Source organism: Sander lucioperca, chromosome 22, assembly GCF_008315115.2.
Source record: "Sander lucioperca isolate FBNREF2018 chromosome 22, SLUC_FBN_1.2, whole genome shotgun sequence".
NCBI lineage: Eukaryota > Metazoa > Chordata > Actinopteri > Perciformes > Percidae > Sander > Sander lucioperca.
In genome coordinates this window covers 1,030,080-1,050,732 of record NC_050194.1, presented here as the reverse complement: position 1 = coordinate 1,050,732, position 20,653 = coordinate 1,030,080, and the positions used below count along the sequence as shown (strand labels likewise).

Below are 20,653 nucleotides of genomic sequence, written 5' to 3'. Positions count from 1 at the left end.
GAGACTGGTGTGGTTGGGTTGTCTCACCGTGTTCTGGCTGATGTGCCTGCATCTGAGGACTCTGCTATTGTGACCGCATGTTGGTGTTTAGTTCGCTCCAGGTGCTCCATGTAGCTGTGGATCATCTGGAGGGTATGCAACACACAGGGAGTTGTGGAATTAGTTCAAATTCAATGTTCTTATTGATGTACAATTATTTTACAATCTGGATAATACAGATTGTGCTTGTGTTGTTTTATGTTTTATATGCTGTATTAAAATCTACTATTGAATTATGTGTAAAAGACTCCCCAAAGAGCCTGTAATTAAAGGATTCAGAAACAAATATATGACTATGTTGCTATCAAACTTATATTTTATTATAAATGGTCACGAGAACTCCTACCATCAGTAACCGTCATTGGTCACTCACATATGAGGTATATTGTGTCCAGACACATCTGTGACAGTCAGACACACAATAAATAATGTAGATGTAGCAACAGTGTGTAAGTGACAACTTTTATTAGACTTTCATCTTCTCTATTCAACATCATTCAGATCAGCAGTTGGTTGCTGAAGCCTGAGAGGTTTTGGAGCATCTGTTAGTGATACATAATGTAGAACAGACCAAGGCGGACCAATGGCTCAGCAGAAATATTATTCAAGTTTGGATACTTCATCATTTAATCATCTTCAACTTGCCCACACCATTCCATTCTTTAAGCACCTTTGTTTTTCTATCCCTCACAGGTCAGCTATACAATTCTATCTCTCTTCAACATTTTACTATCACTCTATTTTGTTCACCCATTTCTGCAGTTAATCTCAAATTCAACATACTTTTTCTAACAACAGATTCTTATATTTCTGCAGGTAATATATGTTGAGTCTGGTGATAACAAATGACTCATTATCACTATTTCCTCTTTATATGTTTTTGAAAAGCTCATTGGCCTTATGTAGCCACAATCACATTTAACAGGTGATAAGTTCCTCCAGGGCAACTTCCTTCTGGCCACTATATACTGTAGCATTACAGTGCGGGACATCTCCCAATTTAGCCACAGAACTCAGTATTTCAGGGTGATTCTTGGGGTCTTTCCCAACCAAGGTCCTCGCCTGATTGTTCAATTTGAGTCAGAGACCACTTCTAATAGGTTCCATTCTTTTAGCTTGGTTCTGTATTTTACAGTTATTTCCCAGGACTTTAGAAATAGTGTTATACCTTTCTGCAAATTTGCCTCTTTATGATTCTATCTCTGCATTCTAAACATAATTCGTTGGATTTGTCTTTGTCTTCTGTTTCTTTGTTCACTCGTAGTGCACAATGCACTCATGTACAACAGTATATATGCAACTCTGAATCATGACCCTGGTGTAAAGGACATAGAAAAAAATAATAATTATATACACTACCGGTCAAACGTTTGGGGTCACTTAGACATTTCCATTCCACTCCATTATAGACAGAATACCAGCTGAAATCAGTTGCATTGTTTTTTGCAACCAGGGCAGCAGTTTTCAGATTACATTATGTGCTTAGATAACTGCAAAAGGGTTCTCCAATGTTTTCTCAGTTAGCCTTTTAAAATGATATCCGATTAGTAAACAGAATGTGCCTTTGGAACATTGGATGAATGGTTGCTGATAATGGGCAATGTAGATATTGCATTAAAGATCAGCCACTTCTTTCTACAACAGTCGAGAACCCTTTTGCAATTATGTAAGCACATAATGTAATCTGAAAACTGCTACCCTGATTGAAAAAAACAATGCAACTGATCTCAGCTGGTATTCTGTCTGTAATGGAGTGGAATGGAAGTTTCTAAGTGATCCCAAACTTTTGACTGGTAGTGTATCTGCATTTAAGCCTAAGTGAATTCTAACTGGCATGGTTTCCTGTTGGGGATGAATACTTCAATGAAACAAAACATTTCAGCTTTCCATTTATAATCATGAATTTGTGTATGTGTATATATATATATATATTTTAGGGCTGTCAAAATAACGTGTTAATTTCGATTAATTAATCTGAGAAAAAATAACGCATTAAGAAAAATAACGCAGATTATTCCATTCCATATTGACGTTTGACCCGGAGCCGTTCTAGCCACCATTCGACTGTAAAATGAAGGAGGGAGACGAGAATGTGCTGCCTGGATCATTAATTGGAATATCTACTTGTAAAAATCCTCTTCCTGCCAACCCTTGCTACCGAAATCTGGTGCCACTGAAATGTCTGCGCTTCTCTCTGATGCTCTGAAACAGATGATACAGGCAACGCAAACACCGCTGCATGTGACACTAGTTAACACTATACTCAATAGCAGCTAACGTTAGCCTACCGCTAGCTAGTAGCTGGATTAAAAATGGTTAAAATGCTGACAGCTAACGCTAAACGGTGTAAAGTTTGACTGTGTTTTACTGTAGAGGATTCAACACCGGTATGTAACAATCTGCAGCTGCCATCGGAAAAACAACACAGACGATGCGTTCAATGAAACTGGTAAACCACAGCCTCGTGGTGCATTTGAAGTTATTGTAAATTTTTCCCATCTGGTGGTTGTTTTTGTCGTTCAACAGCAATCTACTAGTGAAATAAGTTATTGTTATACATTATTATTAAATCATTTAATTTTGACCATATGGCCTTAGCAATAAACAAGCCATTCTTTACTGTCACCGACTGTTGTTTAGTACCCTTTTTTTTTCTTTGCTTTTTTTACTTTCTTAAAAAGTATCGGTTCAGGCACCGTTAATTATGTATGCGATTAATTAATCACAAAGTATGTAATTATATATATATATATATATTATGCATTACTTTGTAAGCACATGCACAGATGAAAAAACCGTGATGAACTTAACCAAACACACACGTTTATCCCAGGCCGGCATACCTCTGTGTGTCTCTGATGAAGAGCATTATACTCCTTCTTGAGCTCTGCTTCTCGCTCCTCAAATCTGCCAACTGGATGAAAAAGAGAAACAATTACTACTATTAGTACATGATGAAACAATCCATTGGATTTCAGCAAGATTGACTGAAAACAGCAAGGAACTTTGTCCCAAAACGGCAATTGTTCTATATGAATTAACGAATGTAATTTTATCATCATCATCATCAGTATTTGACAAATCATGAATCAAACTGTTCCACTGACAAATTATTTGCCCAGTGGGAAGTCAAGTAGATTTACCCCACATGTACTCATGTATCATTTAATTCTGTAGTACTGAATGTGGTGGCACAGTCGTTGCTGCAATAACATCTCAGAGCCAGAGGAGGGCCACCATGCATCAACCAACCCCTCCTAAGCTACACCAAGCACAGAGCATTGAGAGGGTTATTTCACCTCTCTGAATCACAGAATCTGATAAGAAATCATTAAACAATGGTCATCATCATCATCGTTTTAAGTTATATTAAAATTTCTATCAAACACTCCACTTCATCAACAGCTAAGGTGATTATTACAACAATAATGATAAAAGCATCTATAGAAAATGATACAGCAGCTCCTTGGCTCTCAGATAACGCTGGTCATTTTAATGTATGTGGTTTGTAATAATAATAATAATAATAATAATAATAATAATAATAATAATAATAATAGTCTAAGTAAACTCAAGGTGAAGATTGGAAATGACAGTGGTGGAAAAAAAATTCAAGGTAAAAACTACACATTTCATGTTTACCATCCAACAATAAAAGAAGAAAAAAAAGCAGGTTATAAACAATCCACACACCTATCCACAGAGCAACCATCAGCCTCAGTTGTAATCCACTGTTTGATGCTCTAAGGTGGTATCAGTTTGTAGTCAAAACAGCCCGACAGTCTTCGTGTTTTCAAATGCCAGCCAAGCAAAATGCCATCTAACAAATAGGGGACAGTGGCACAAATCCAAAAGAAGTGGCCATGCACTGAGCATCTGCTGAGAGTTGATTGCTATGTACCTTTCCCACTTCACGCTTTGCAGCACAGGTTTCAAGTCAGAAATAGCCTTTTTCACAGGTGTTTAACCAGGCTTAAGTACAGGATTTGGTTAAAAAAAAAAAAAAAAAAAAAAAAATTATATATATATATATATATATATATATATATATATATATATATATACCTATGCGATCAATGAATAGCAACAACTCAGACAGCAGCTGCATAGAATGATGTCAACTGTGATCGGTGTGCTAATGATAGAGCTGATAGAGGAACTAGTGGTTAAAGAGTGGAGCAGAAATAACCCAGGTCAGATACAGAGGTGTGAAGAGTAAAAGGAAGTGATCCTAAAGGAAAGCCCCACATGAAAAGCCTGAATACGTCTTGCTGAAAGAACTGATCTTCTCATAAATGTCCAAGTAACAATTTACTTAAAATACTTACATTTGAGAGATAATAATTTGAAGGTGAAACAAATGATTGTTAGGGTGTGGCCCCACTGATTCAACACTGAATAAACAGTAATTTCATACCCTGTTTATCCGAGTTTGTTTCAGAATTCCTTTGATGTAATTTTTAGGGAACATGGATGTCAAAAACAATAGGACACCTATTGAGTTCGGCGGCGGCGAAGCGGCGGCGCTAATCTGTATTGTCGCCCAAAAAATGAAAACATGCAGCTGATTGGACGAACGCGTCACGTGGGTCTGGCTGCTCCCGGATTTTTCAACCAGGCATAATGGCGGCTTCGTTCGGAATACGATCTCATATTTTACGAAGATAGTTCACCAAAACGTGTTTCTGAAAACATTTTAAGCGAGAAATAGGCCATGCAGTTGCTGAATCCGTCTTCATTTCAGATCGACAAAGGTCAGTTTAAATGATTCTGAGATTTTGAGAGGCTTAGTCACGCTCATCCCGCTCGTCATTTCCGGGTAAGCACTCCACCAATCAGATTGGTCATTGAGCCCGACTGCCCGCCCTCCGACCCAGCAAGTCAGGTCGGCCAAAATGAAGGCCGATGGCCCCTCCGACAGACGACGGCACGGAACACACCGAACAGACCTCGCCAGACTGTCCGACGGCCGATTATCGGGTTGGTGTGTCAGGGACATAAGACTCATGCATACCATGTAGCTGTGAAGTCCCAAGTAGGGTTTCAAGTTACGATTATTTTCATTATTGATTAATCTGCAGATTTTTTTTTTCAATTATTAAATTATTGGTTTTGTCTATAAAATGTCAGGATAACATCATAACTTCCCAAAGCTCCTTGGTGGCATCTTCAAATGTCTTGTTTTGTCTGACCAAAAGTCTAAACAGACATTCAGTTTACTAAGACAAGCAGCAAATCCTCCCATTTTCCCATATGAAAAGTTGAAACCGGAGACGTTTTTGCATTTTTTCCACTTGATAAATGACTGACACAATTAATCTATTATCAAAATAGTCGCCAATTATTTTTCTGTTGATTGATATATCAATTATTCGGGTAGGCTAACCATTTCAGCTCTAGTCCCAAATTAAAGTCTTTTCACCACCACCTATCCTTGTGTCATTCTATATTGTAAATTATCCAGTAAAGGCAAAATTACATTAAAAATAAACTAATTAAAAAAGTAATGCAATAAGAGAAATTAATAAACAGAAAAAGAAGTTGACAGTGTGTTTGCATTCTTTAAAGTCTCCTTGGGTTTATAGAGTTTAACTGTGTGTTTTCCACTAGCATGATCAAACCCAGATTAGTAATATAAGTCACATTGCTGCCAGTTCAGTCTAAAAACATAATTACAGACAAATGAAACTCACAAAACAGAAAAAAGGGAAGAGTCACGTCGAAAGAAATAAAAAGAAATCAGCTGAGAGCTCTCAAATTTTCCCTGAGTGTATGGTCAGTCCTGCGGTGGAACAAAAACAAGCAGACACACAAATGCACGCACGCACGCTCGCAGGCAGCAGGCAACAATATTACTGTCTCTGAAATGTAATGCTTTACACTACTTTTGCATTACTTTTGAGTTACTTTCACCAACGTAACAGCGGAAGTTTGACTTGGCAGGTAGCATGTGAATTTCACCACCGGATCAATAAAGTCTCCTCTTTATCCACAGTGTTTACATCATAGATTATTAATAATATTTTGTATAATTAATATGAATATGCAAAGTAACTAAAGCCATAAAAAATAGAAGTAAAACGTACAATAGGCAAGTAGGAGAAAATTAAAATACTCAATTAAAAGTGCCTTACAGTTGTATTGAAGTACGGCATAGTTACATTCCACAGCTGATAAAATCCAATGATATTTACGTGTAGCAAGCCTAAACATTTATTCCCAACATGTTTCTTCTGTCAGCAGCTCGGACACACTGCTGGCTCTGACCACAGAACAGTGATGGGACAGCTCGCTTCAACGCAGCGTAATAACTCCTGAAAATAATGTCCATCTCGCAAATGTATCTGTCTCTGCAGTCATCTCAACCATTGAATACAGCAACAGGAAATAGTACTCATGGCTTTTTTTTCTGTGAAGAAATGTTTAGCAGTGTCTAAAAAAAAAAAAAAACACCACTAAATGTTGTGTTAAAATGCGTTGTAACTCGCGTTACTGAGATTGTAACAGGTATAATATTACCGAAATGTAATTAGTAATGCGTTATATTACTGCGTTACAGCAAAAAGGAATACATTACTGTAATTGCGTTACTTATGTAACGTTACTCCCAACACTGCTGGTGGGTGACGTAGGGCGAGCATGTGGCAGCGGCTGGTAACAAACTACCTCGTAGTACTGTTAAACGGTAAGCTAAAATATGTTTCTGAAAACATTTTCGGCGAGAAATAGGAAGTGCAGTAACACAATCTTGGGTTATATTTGATCAGCACTGTTTTTACTGTTTATTCTGAGCCAGCGAAAATCCGCCAGGTAACACGTTTTGTGTCATCCGGCAGATTTTTTAAGTTTACCATGGGAAGTTTATCATTGTTCATTTACACATACTATTGACAATTTTATGATAAAAAGCTGGTTGAAAATCTGCAAAGTACCCCTTTAAAGGAGAACTCCGGGAAATTTTTACCTATGCAACTATATGGAAACAGGCCAAATTATGTCTGATCCTTGTAAAGTAATAGCGTTACAGAAGGCTAGCTCTAGTCTCGCGATGAAGTACCGTGGGAATCCAGTTGTAGCAGGAAAAGGTAAACAGCTGTGTGCAGATCGGACCGTAGTGTGTGAAGAGTCGAGGTGTTCAGAAGGGAATAAGCTTGGAGTAAGAAAAACGTGTGTTGATCTACTGTGGAAAAGAAATGGTTCTTACTTTACAAGGATCAGACATAGTTTGGCCCGTTTCCATATAGTTACTGTACATAGTCACTGATATGGTCATAACCACTACAGTGCTCAATTACCTATTTTTAGGGGGAAATAAACTAAACATTTTCGCCGCGAAGGCATAACTTGTCCTCCGGAGGACATCCACCAGACCAGCGGGCGCTGGTTGGATTGTTGTCGGCCGCGGGAGGCGAGGAAGGCGGGGAGGAAGCAGAGGCAAGGGTGCCGGTTGGGCCGGCTAGCCCGGCTAAGGAAACTAACACACAGTTCGCTACTGCCAAGCCTCCTACTCACCAACGCCAGATCAATGTCACACACAATAGATGAGCTACAAATACACACGGAACTGCTCCGTGATGATTATCTGGCTGAACCGGGCTGAACACACTCCCGGACGGCAGCTAGCAACTAGCAGGGCGAGCTAGCGGCAGGATGTCTGAGTTGAAAACACATCTTGTTGTCAGGTAAGAGCCCCGTTCATGTTGCACAGACATTTTAATTGCATTTTGTGTCTGTTAAGAGGCACAAAGGCACTCTTTCTAGCTTATGCCCCCAAAACTGCCGTTTCAGCAAAGTGGGATTTCTGGGCATTAGCTGCAGCAGCTACGTTTTGCTAGCACTGATTTGGCACGTTTGTTTTTGCTATAGACAGTACTCACATACGTATAGCGATCAAGATTAACGTAAAAATTGCCCAGAGTTCTCCTTTAAGGAAGACTACACTGTCCTTTACATTCAAAATGTCTTTCCTACCTCCGAAAAAGACAATGATTAGTTACTTCTAAGTGAATGTTTTAGGCTGAGGTTTAGAGGCTAGATTTAGCTGTGCTTTTTGTCTAGAGCAGGGGTCACCAACCTTTTTGAAACTGAGAGCTACTTCATGGGTACTGAGTTATACGAAGGGCTACCAGTTTGATACACTCTTCTGAAATAAAAAATTTGCTCAGTTTGCCTTTAGTTATATATGATTATTAATGATTAATGATACTCATCTATGTGAAGACACTGATCACGTTAATGATTTCTCACAATAATTATCAACAATGACTTAACAAGGTGGGAAACCGATAACGTCAATATTCAATTTTCATTTTTAGAACAGGCCTGAGGGCTACTCATGTGGTCCTTGGGGGCTACCTGGTGCCTGCGGGCACCGTGTTGGTGACCCCTGGTCTAGAGCCTTAGCTTCCTGAACTCTAAACTTCTCCTGTACTCCAACTGAACCTTTCTGGGTTTGGAATACGTTTGGTATATTCTGTACCAGCTTATTTACCTGACTTGACAGGCAACCACTCATAGTATGTTACTAATGGCCTTTATTCAGAAGGGGCATGGGAGTCTATCTGCCCTCTGGCACATCAGGCTATCAAACAGTCACAAGACCTGCAAACTGTCGATGCTGCTCTCAGGGTATATAGCCTGTGTGTGTGTGTGTGTGTGTGTGTGTGTGTTACACTTTCCAATAATAGAGCCAGTACATGAAAACCTGTGCCGGTGGACTTACTCTGATCTGCATAGTTTCTAGTTTTTAGCTCTAGCTGACGTGTGTGTGACTCCAACATCACAACTCGACTCTGGAGATCCTTCTTCTCACCGTCCTGGGAGTCTTCTAAGGCGATGTACCTCTGCAGATAAAGACAGAAAATAGAGGGAAAGAACAGAGCATTTATTATCAAAGCACTGGAATTCACGAGTACTGGAAACTTGTGGAACTCCTAGTGACTGACTGATGAGATGGTCTGTTTATGACGGCAACAAGAGGCAGAAATGTGGCAGTCAGTTCAACATCTGGTCAGCTCTGATTGACCTCACAATCATCACCATGATGTGTGTGTGTGTGTGTGTGTGTACAGACAGAGTTTCCTTGACAAGTTAGTAACAGTCGATATCTGTGTCAAGGTTGTTTTTTCAATTTTCATCGCAGCCGTTGTTACTAACCTCAGACCTTCTCTCAGGGGATCGGGGGACTAAGAACTCTATGACTGTTTTCATATAAGGATAAACTCATACAGCACATTTGGTGCACTCTAAACACCATCATTTACAATAAACCATTAAGATGATAAGAATAATGTTCATCATCTGTTACTTTACCGATCCCAGAAAGACAAATGGATATCAGTGGTCAGGGTCAGAGACAGAATGGACACTTGGGGATTCGACCCAGCTTCCCAAAGTGTCTCCAGCCACAAATCCACCATTCAGCCTAAATCTAATGGTGGTTCAACCATTGCTCCCTGATTGCAATTTACACTTTCTTTGTGAATAGATTAGACTAGATGGATCTTTAATGAGCTGTGACCAAAAGAGGGTCTCTGAAGGGACAAATATCCAGAAAAAGTGAACAACAACTACAGTGAGGAAAATAAGTATTTGAACACCCTGCTATTTTGCAAGTTCTCCCACTTAGAAATCATGGAGGGGTCTGAAATTGTCATCGTAGGTGCATGTCCACTGTGAGAGACATAATCTAAAAAAAAAATCCAGAAATCACAATATATGATTTTTTAACTATTTATTTGTATGATACAGCTGCAAATAAGTATTTGAACACCTGTCTATCAGCTAGAATTCTGACCCTCAAAGACCTGTTAGTCTGCCTTTAAAGTGCCCATATTATGAAAAAATCACTTTTTCTGGGATTTGGGGTGTTATTTTGTGTCTCTGGTGCTTCCACACACATACAAACTTTGAAAAAAATCCATCCATGCTGTTTAGAGTGAGATACGGTTTCTGAACGTGTCCTGCCTTCAGTCCCTGGGTGAGCTGTTCAAAATCACGGCTTGTGACGTCACAAGCCGAAACGAGCAGGCTAACCGCAACCATTAGCTCGTAGCGTTAGCATGCTAACGCTATGGCTAACGCTAGCATGCTAACGCTAGCATGCTACCTCGTTCTCAATAGCAAAGCACTGCTACAACACACACAAGTTCACCATAATCTACAAAAGAACTACTTACATGTGCGCCCTCATTTAGAAGTCTCCCAGCTAATCCTGCCTTGTAACTGACCGAAGTTGTAGAAACAGCCTTTCTTTTACTGTCTATGGAGCTAGCTAGCTGACATGATCTACATCTGAGCTACTGGGCATGTGCAGTGCAATCAAAGATAGTACAGAAGAAGAAGAAGAAGAAGAAGAAAAGAGGTCTCACTCTGTAGTTAAAACAGAGACCAGCTGAAAAGAGGATCTGCAGCAGTGAGAGAGAGCACTGCAGTACAACACAAATATGGTGTTTTTTGAAAATTAAACCATGTAAACTTATTCTGGTACAACCTTAAAATACAATTATGAACCTGAACATGAGCATAATATGGCTGCTTTAAAATGTCCACCTCCACTCCATTTATTATCCTAAATTAGATGCACCTGTTTGAGGTCGTTAGCTGCATAAAGACACCTGTCCACCCCATACAATCAGTAAGAATCCAACTACTAACATGGCCAAGACCAAAGAGCTGTCCAAAGACACTAGAGACTAAATTGTACAAGGCTGGAAAGGGCTACGGGGAAATTGCCAAGCAGCTTGGTGAAAAAAGGTCCACTGTTGGAGCAATCATTAGAAAATGGAAGAAGCTAAACATGACTGTCAATCTCCCTCGGACTGGGGCTCCATGCAAGATCTCACCTCGTGGGGTCTCAATGATCCTAAGAAAGGTGAGAAATCAGCCCAGAACTACACAGGAGGAGCTGGTCAATGACCTGAAAAGAGCTGGGACCACCGTTTCCAAGGTTACTGTTGGTAATACACTAAGACGTCATGGTTTGAAATCATGCATGGCACGGAAGGTTCCCCTGCTTAAACCAGCACATGTCAAGGCCCGTCTTAAGGTTGCCAATGACCATTTGGATGATCCAGAGGAGTCATGGGAGAAAGTCATGTGGTCAGATGAGACCAAAATAGAACTTTTTGGTCATAATTCCACTAACCGTGTTTGGAGGAAGAAGAATGAGTACCATCCCAAGAACACCATCCCTACTGTGAAGCATGGGGGTGGTAGCATCATGCTTTAGGGGTGTTTTTCTGCACATGGGACAGGGCGACTGCACTGTATTAAGGAGAAGATGACCGGGGCCATGTATTGCGAGATTTTTGGGGAACAACCTCCTTCCCTCAGTTAGAGCATTGAAGATGGGTCGAGGCTGGGTCTTCCAACATGACAATGACCCGAAGCACACAGCCAGGATAACCAAGGAGTGGCTCTGTAAGAAGCATATCAAGGTTCTGGCGTGGCCTAGCCAGTCTCCAGACCTAAACCCAACAGAGAATCTGTGGAGGGAGCTCAAACTCCGTGTTTCTCAGCGACAGCCCAGAAACCTGACTGATCTAGAGAAGATCTGTGTGGAGGAGTGGGCCAAAATCCCTCCTGCAGTGTGTGCAAACCTGGTGAAAAACTACAGGAAACGTTTGACCTCTGTAATTGCAAACAAAGGCTACTGTACCAAATATTAACATTGATTTTCTCAGGTGTTCAAATACTTATTTGCAGCTGTATCATACAAATAAATAGTTAAAAAATCATACATTGTGATTTCTGGATTTTTTTTTTTTTAGATTGTCTCTCACAGTGGACATGCACCTACGATGACAATTTCAGACCCCTCCATGATTTCTAAGTGGGAGAACTTGCAAAATAGCAGGGTGTTCAAATACTTATTTTCCTCACTGTAGAATAAAGTAAATGCCTGAAAACACTGGTGAAGCACACTGAAGACATATGAGAAAATAGGACTGTGTGGGAATTCACACTTGCAGCAAAAAGAATGGAAAATGTCATAACTATAGACCCAATTTAATATTAAAATAAAACATTAAGATGCAGGCCCCATTTGCCAGATGTGACATAATTATCAGCGGACGTCATTCACATAATATAACATAACATTCAAACTGCTTTGACAAGTAAATGTGAATGGCTACAGCCTATAATTCTAAAAATAATAAGTATTCGTGTTTCATCTATTGATATCTCAGCTGATTGCTGAGTCAGGTGTCTGATGAGAGAAAGACTTGGAGTCTGTAAACATGCAGTCTTGTGATTTGGGTGCTCACTGTGGATAAGAGGCCCTGTAGCCGGGCCCTGGGCAGAGGCTGGATGTCATCCGCAAGGAGATCACCTGAGCTCCCCGTTACAAACAGCCTCTTCTTTATACGGACATCAGACTGGAGGTGTCTTCAAGATGCTTTTGTGAACTCTCTCTGACGACCAAGCCTGTTTTTATTTATTTTTTTAAACACAATTCAGTCATTGATGGGCTGAGATGTTTGTCTCTGCCTTTAGGCTCTCAAAGCTCTTTCAGTGTAGAGCACTTGTTTTGCCATTATTAATCATTGAATGTGATGTTTAACAAATATAAAGAAGTGAAAAGTTTTATTGTGAAATTTGAGTTTGTTTTTTTTCACCTATAAGAGGGTAAGGGAGTTATTTGGGGCATGAGGGTGAGGACTTACGGGGGGCCCTGTGGGGTCTGGAAAGCCCATGGCAGGGAGCATCTTAAGAACTAAGGTACTGGTAGTAAGACAGCATTTCCCATGTAAATCTACTAAGAGCATTAACATAGCACTGAGCTAGACAACAGACAGGAGGGTTCATAGTGGCGGGTGCCCCCCTAATCTGTAATTGCACATAACTACAACACAACTACAAGCTAAACAGTTACAGGCCTTAGCTTCTGATCATTTTAAACTGCTGACAGCAAAAAAGATTTACAGAAAATGCAGGATTCTCCTTAGATTTACACCAATTAACAGCATTGAAGACTCTCATACTGTATGGATGACACATGCCAACAATACCCTTCTTTTGTATCAGCGCATTCTTTAGAACAACTCCCAACATCTTCCTCTCTCACACTGTGGTTGATCATATGACCCAGGAAGGAGGTTTCTGCATATGACAACGCTCCAGAGAATGAGTGTTCCTGCGTTTCAACGTGCAATCTTCCCCCTACGCTGCATGTATAATGCTCTCTTTGTCCCCGAGTGCCAAGAAACACACACACACACACACACACACACACACACACACACACACACACAGGTCCAGCACAAGTGCGTGCACACCCACACAGACAGGGCTCCACTGTATTGGCACTCAATTGGCAGAGAATGTAATCAACTCCTTTTGGTGCTTTTGGCTGTGGGTTGCTACTGGGACATTTGGGAAAACAGTGGTGTAAGGCCTTGGCAATCAGAGGCAATGAACTGATCAAAGAACTACTGCAGTGCGTCTAGTAGGATCACTCCATTATAATAACACAGTTAATACTATTGATGTTACAAACCATGCAGCCATTTTTGGTAAGAAGAAAATTGAGCCTGCAAATTCAAGCCTACTGCAATCAAGTTGCTTATAATACATGATTTTTCCTGGGCTGTGCACTACACACACAGCTGCTGATAAACATACTGGCTGCTGCAGTGGTTAAATAAAAGACAAGACTACAGCCATGCTGGCAGCTCTGTGCGACTGCACTTAACCACAGCGCTGCTTTGAGTTAAATGCTAACAGACAAACGCGCTCACAATAGCAATGCTAACATGCTGATGTTTATCACGTATAATGTTTACCATGCGCGTGTCAGCATGCTAACATTAGCACTATAAAGTACAGCTGACAAGAGGACAAGTCAGGGGATCAATTAAGCCAGTAGGATTCATCCTCTAGGTGCCATAATTGTCCGAACAAAATTGCATGGCAATCTATCCCATAGTTGCTGAGATGAGTGATGGAGTGAACGGCCAACCTACTTAGCCATTGCAATGGCGACGCTGCTAGCATGGCTAAAAACGTCAGTCATGTTTCTGTCTTTCTTATCACCAACCAGCATTTTGCTCATGTCATATGAGGCTATGCCTCGTGTGTTACCATATATATCAATACTCTTGCTCTGTGTATTAATAGACTTCATGTTAATGATGAATGATAATCAATCAGCTGGCATTACATGCAAGTAGTCTGTGGTATTTTGCAGGTCAGCAGACAACCCTGAGTGGACAAAAGAACTAAGGGAAATGCTATTTTTTAAGTTTTTAAGTATTTCCTGCCTTTCCTTTTCCTCCCTTTCTGCTGAGACAAACTACTAAGAGGAGGTATTCCTCTGGGCTTAGAGCAGCGAAAAGCAGGACTTGGCTCGTACAATGTGTTTGTTTGGTAAGATTAATGGGCTTATTTGCTTCAAGAGTGACTTGTCACCCAAACTAGCAGCTTAGTTGGTGCCATGCTGTGCCATGCTTCACATTTGCCTCCATTGAGTTTGGTGTAGTGGCAGACTTTTTAACAGTTACATTTAAACTAGTCTGAGGGTGTTATGAATTTCTGTCATTGTTTGACAGTTTAACAACGTGAAATGCAACTGGTATCAACTTGTGGGCACACAGACATCATGGACTTCTGCATCTGGCAATTGTTGTAAAACTGGACTGTGGTGGACTAAACAAAATTGACCGTCACCTGTCTTACTCAATACTATCAATGATGTCCACCATGCTTTCAAACGCATACATTGCCATTTAGCACCTCTGACAAAACAGTGATATAATTATTTTTACATTTTGCCTTTTTTTTACTTTTCAACCAATCGTTATTCACAGAAACTTAACGACATTAATATGAACTGTGAATTTCGTGGAGAACTCAGAGACATGCTGGTGCATTTGTTTTGATTTTGCGCCGCAGATACAAAACTGTGGAAACTGCTGAGATTTAGTGCTGATCACACCTACCCTTGATTTACAATACTTTGGAAAGATGTACCTTCTGCATTCACTGAATGTGATAGCAACTTTTGGTCTCAGTTTTATTTTTAATTCAATTATTATTTTCACCAACTTCTATCACAAATCACATGTACATTTATTGCTGAATGTACCAACATAACGCTGTTTAAAATATGCAACATATGTAAGATTTACAAAGTTTTTATTTAAAATCACTCTACGCACGCACGCGTACGAAGTACAATTTCTGTGAAACGTAGTCCTGTCAGCTCCTTCAACTTATGCATCCTGCGCGCGTGCGTGCGTGCGTGCTTGTGTGTGTGTGGAGGGATGAGGTATTTTACACACAGTAGCGAGAGGAAACAAGCTCTTCACGAATGAAAGCCCATAACACACCAATGGAAAATCCTGAGTGCACTGGTCTATCTAAAAGCTTTAGCAGCATGTTACGACATGACATAAATTATTAAACACACTGCTTTGTGACCTGCTGCACTTGTCATTCAACATTTAACGATCAAGTTGAATGTCAACAACTGAGAAGTGGCAAAAACTGCACATGAAAACACAAGTTTTCTAATCCTGACTCGCATAACTTAAGAAATTAATGATTGTGTTATCTTCACAATCATAATTCCCTATTTATAGTTTGATCTTTTTCCAGTCTAAATCATGTTGGCCACCACTAATTATGCTGGGATTAAAGACATAATATGTAATATGTCTGCATTCAAATCTCTAAAAACGACTATACCTGTGTTATATATATATATATATTTTAGTTGTGTACATTATCCCAAATGTTTCCAACAATGGTCAAACCCAGAAGATCTGTAATTTTAATTGATTAATTAATAGAAGTCTATGGGGAAATGACCCTACTGATCACTTAATTTATTACCTTAGCAAACATTTTTATAATGACTTTATGACCTCAATCGCTAGTTTCAAGTCTCCTTCAATACAGCATGATCGTCATTTTGTCAATTATGGTCCAGTCCCTAGGGAGGTGTTCCAGGCACATCCAGCTGGGAGGAGGCCTCGGGGAAGACCCAGGACTAGGTGGAGGGATTATATCTCCAACCTGGCATGGGAACACCTCGGGATCCCCCAGTCAGAGCTGGTTAATGTGGCTCGGGAAAGGGAAGTTTGGGGTCCCCTGCTGGAGCTGCTGGAGCTGCTGGAGCTGCTGTCCCTGCGACCCGACCCCAGATAAGCGGACGAAGATGGATGGATGGTCCAGTTTATTTTAAAATAGACGATAAAGCAGGGGATGCTTTAGGGGCATGGCTACATGCCGACCTGTCGGTCAGGACAGAGGCTTAGCAATGCTAACCATGGCACCTTGTACATTGAAATAGCCGTGAGCCTCTCTCTCTCATTGTGTGTTTTCACCTCATCAAAGTTGATTGGAACATTTCGGTGGTCAACAAATGTCTTGTTCATCGTTCGTTAGCACCTTGTCAACCAAGCTTATCTTCAGGGAAAGTTTGCAGATTTCCAACTGGCTCTGTGTACTGCCGTGCAGATGAAGGAGGTCTGCGGTTACCTGCCGGCAAAACTGCCAGATGACTCGCTTCAGCGGGTTGGAAATCTGCACTTTTTCCCGTTTAGCTTAGCACAGCTCTATTGAAACCATAGACAACACTGGCTCAGCTGCGTCATCATCCCCAGCTCCACCCTCTTTTCCAAATATGGTCACGTCAGGTTTAAAAAACAAACAAACATGGTCTCGCATTGCAAGACCTTCCTCCACAGCGCTGGGGAGGAGGGTCTGGCCAGTCCACACTAAGGGGGTAAGCCTCTCCTCGGACTGCGAACCTCCTATGGCGCCATTTTAATGCTATAAAGCGATAACCCCCCGTTAGCATTCCATAGACTGCCATTCATTTTGGCGCCACTTTGACAGCGAATAACTTTACATCTGAAGCGTTTAAAGACTTTATTTGTCCATTGTTTATTTCTAAAGAAACACGACAATGTATAAAAGGCTCCATTACCTTGTACCTCACGTTATGGCTCCGTAGCAGACGTTTTTATAAAAATAGGCTAACGATTGTGTCATAACCACGCGACTTACTGTCGCATAGTAGAGAAATTACCATATAGTACAGGAGAAGCGCGCAGGCAGTTTTGTCTCACATTAGCTGTTTAAGTGTAATTACTAATGTTAACTAGCATTTTAGTTAGCAATAATTAGCCTGTGCCTATGGTATCTCCTTACATATACCTACGCTCTCCGTCTCTGCAAGATTGGGAATGATTGAGATTTCTCTTGGCACAGCTACCAGAAGACTTACAACTTTCAGACACGTTGCTCACGGCACATTTACGTTGTCTCTCTCAGTTGGAGGCTGCACAGTAACACTCAGTGCTCACCGGAAAAGTGCTTCTAACGGCCTTCACTGGTCTCCGTCCAGAGCAACGGGATCTGTTGGTCCATTCTTATATACAGTCTATGGTCCACACAGCATTCCGGGATGGGAGAAAAAGGTGCTCTGGTTTATTGCCAGTTCTCTAAACCAATCACAATCATCTTGGGTGACGCTAAGCGCTGGACGAAGCTACAGTGCCTCTGCAAAATAGCCTCGGGAAGGAACTTGTTTTGGTGGAACATGTGTACTAGTCGATGGACATCCGGCGGAATTTCCAGCAGCACCTGAACAATCCCGGAAATGAAAAAAAAAAAAAAAAAAAAAATGGCGACAGACAAATGCCAATCTTGAGGCTTTAAAATGGTACCCAACAAACCATTGGGTGACTTCAACGTTGCAACGTCCATTCTTTTTTTACAGTCTATGTGACAGCATGGTAGATGGACAAGCTAGCTAGCATAGCAACACTTAGTATATCCAGATTCCCTTTTTGAATGAATTGAAATGTTTGGCCAAGACACAGTCAGCCTTCTAGTTTGGTATACCTGGTGAAAAGGGAAAAAAGGCTATTTCTCTCACAAATGTTTTTTTTTTTTTTTTTTTTTTACTAATAGCTTTAGATTTTATGATTCCAACAGAAACAGAAGTAGACATTTTAGATTTAGAACTCTTCTGCTCTCTGGCACACCAGCATTTGTATCGCAGATGCCTTGCAACCAATCTCATTACCACCCGTATCATCCCAAATCACACATTGTTAGTGTGATTACTGCAACAGGAGTTACAGTACCTTGGACCTTTGATAGGGAGGATACCTTATTACATACGGTACCCACTCATATCTAACAATAGGTTATGACAGCGGGAGGAAAGAGTGCATACATGTGTGTAGAAGAGTAAAGCTGAGAGTTATGACTTTGTGCTAATAGGCTTCTTAAAGCAAAGCACACAGCTTTCATCTCATCAGTGTGCCTGTTGCTACCATGGATTTAACACAGGCTTAGTGTCTGTACATTCAAGATTGAATACTGGATGACCACTGTGCAATTGTAACTGTATTATATACAGCATAACCCAAACGTTCATACATACAGTGCAGTCAACAAAACTAGGACTTCCATTGACTTAATAACTGTATAAACAACACACACACACATAAGTTTGAGACCCAGTGTGCTAGTGCAGCACCATAACAGCTGTGAACCTGTCACCGTCCAAACACAGACTGCACTGTAGTGGTGAAGGAATGAACAGCGTGTCAATAGGTGTGTCATTTAGGTTGGCTCAAATGAGAGGGCAGTGAGACTGTCATTAGTCATGAAGCTGAATGTGATCACTGAGGTTCAAAATTGTATTTTGGAGACTGCAGAAAGCAACCATCGGACAAACAAACCACTCATTGGTTTGCATTTGTCTGAGCCTTGACCGAATGAATGTTGAGATTTTCAAGCTGAACTAAAGTGGCGCGCATCAACTGCAACTGTGGGTCCCAGGAGTAGGCTGGTATCCATGGTGGCATGAACTTGCAGCCAAAGTACAGTCAGGGATCCGGCAAATTATCTGACCTGGCTGCTACAGGGCGGTCTTTTTAACCTCTTTCTGAAACTCAAGACACTCGCCGTTCAGGAAATGCATACACAAGATTTCAAGTTGCTATTCCATCAATTTTTCTCCGCCAAAATGCCCGATAACGGGCCTTGGCAAGTATCAGTAATTCTTCTTCAATGTAAATATACCTAATGAAATAATGGTTTATGCATTTCATAAAAAGTACTAATTCGTGATTAATGTGACATGACATAATTGATAAGCATCGCCAAAAGTGAATTGCCAGATTTCCGAATTGGGTTTGGCATTTCATCTTTTCATGCCAAAGTACATAATACGCGCCTCTAATCTATAATCCAGGTTATAAATTAGTTTGTCCGTTATGTTGTGAAACCGGACCCACCTCCTCTGTGTGTTTTCTCAGTGCCTTCTCTCTTTCGTACTGGGTGACGAGTTGCTCGTTGTCTTCCTTCAGCAGCTCCAGCTCCACTTCGTGCTCCTGGTTGACAGCGAACACCGAGTCCAAGTTCTCCAGTACGGCGACGACCAGCGGCATCAACTCTTTCACTACGTCCTCGTCGTATATTTGGATTAGCCGTTCAAACTCGCGGTATATTGAACTGGCCAGACCTGAGACCCGCTCGGACATCATGGCAGAGTTGCCCGAGTCGTCCTGATACAGGACTACGTCGTCCAGCTCCATTTTCTTGCCTCCACTTGCACGTCTTTCCCAGCTAACGAATAAGCTAGCCGCAAGCTTCAGCTGGCCAGGCTGTCCGCCTTACTACTTTCAGCGCAAAGAAACGGTGTTCCTAAAACATAGCTTGAATATTGTGTACTCTACATAAGACAGATTGTACTTAAAAAAAAAAACAGAGTCTGTATTAATTAGTCGTACGGACAGCTGACTTTAAAAGCTTGCTAGCCTAGTAGCTAGCAGTACTGAAAAGTCTTTACTTGGCTCCTGATTAGTTTTCCTGCCCAACAGATGAGCTCCTGCTGCTGCCTTCAAGTGCTGTCGGAAAGATGGAGATGAACGCATTTAAACGACATAGCAAAGTAGTTAACACTGCAGAAAGAACGGATCGGATTGTAATTTATCTGTATCTGTATATACAGAATATCAGATGTGTAATTTTGCAAAACACCAAAGCTAAAACTGCACACAAAAACATTTAAAGCACTACAATGTTGTAAAAATGTGTGAGTGGCAATAAACATATTGTTGAAGCTAAAAGAATAATTTATTGTCCTGTTGCTCATATTATATAGTTGCAATGTGACGTTTAAGGGGCGGAGAATAAGACGTATCAACAACTTATAAATAAATATAAATAAATCCACACAGTTTATATGTTGTTTTTTTACAGACGTAAGGGTGATGTGCGATTCTCAGAATTTTATGTTCCATTTTTGTCATGTATTTACCTCGCAAATTAATTTTAGTCACTGGCTTACTACACATTTCCTCCCTTTCATTCTAAAGCTGCAGCACAAAAAAGTAGTTATGTGGGATTGACATTTAATTTCTTACATAAGTTCAAAGAGAAAAGTAGAAAATTGTTGTTTAGCCCACTTTGATATTTTACAGACTATCCGCTCTGGAATTTACTATGTCCGAGCTTAGAAATAGGAGCTAACGAGGATCACTTGAAGATGCCATGTGCTGATGACGCGCTTACGTCACATGCCAAACAGGACTGATGAAGGATAGAGTAAAAACTGTGGGTAATCCTTTGTGGTCTATTCATTGGA

General features: G+C 40.7%; 1 protein-coding gene across 11 annotated transcripts in view; it reads right to left on the bottom strand.

The window, feature by feature from the left end:
* spag9b (sperm associated antigen 9b) overlaps positions 1 to 20,100 on the bottom strand; it is a 46,165-nt gene extending 26,065 nt beyond the window's left edge. For 4 of the 11 annotated variants that reach the window (XM_035997184.1, XM_035997186.1, XM_031291091.2 and 1 more), the window contains exons 1-4: positions 19,302 to 20,099; positions 8,762 to 8,882; positions 2,883 to 2,953; positions 28 to 125 (exon numbers count right to left, since the gene is read on the bottom strand). In XM_035997184.1, the coding sequence (XP_035853077.1) occupies positions 28 to 125; positions 2,883 to 2,953; positions 8,762 to 8,882; positions 19,302 to 19,601 (590 nt within the window). In that variant the 5' untranslated portion in view covers positions 19,602 to 20,099. Of the gene's footprint in view, positions 1 to 27; positions 126 to 2,882; positions 2,954 to 8,761; positions 8,883 to 19,301 lie in introns of all 11 variants that reach the window. The other 7 variants (XM_031291094.2, XM_031291101.2, XM_031291106.2 and 4 more) reach the window with 4 other exon arrangements.
* Positions 20,101 to 20,653: the final 553 nt, after the last annotated feature.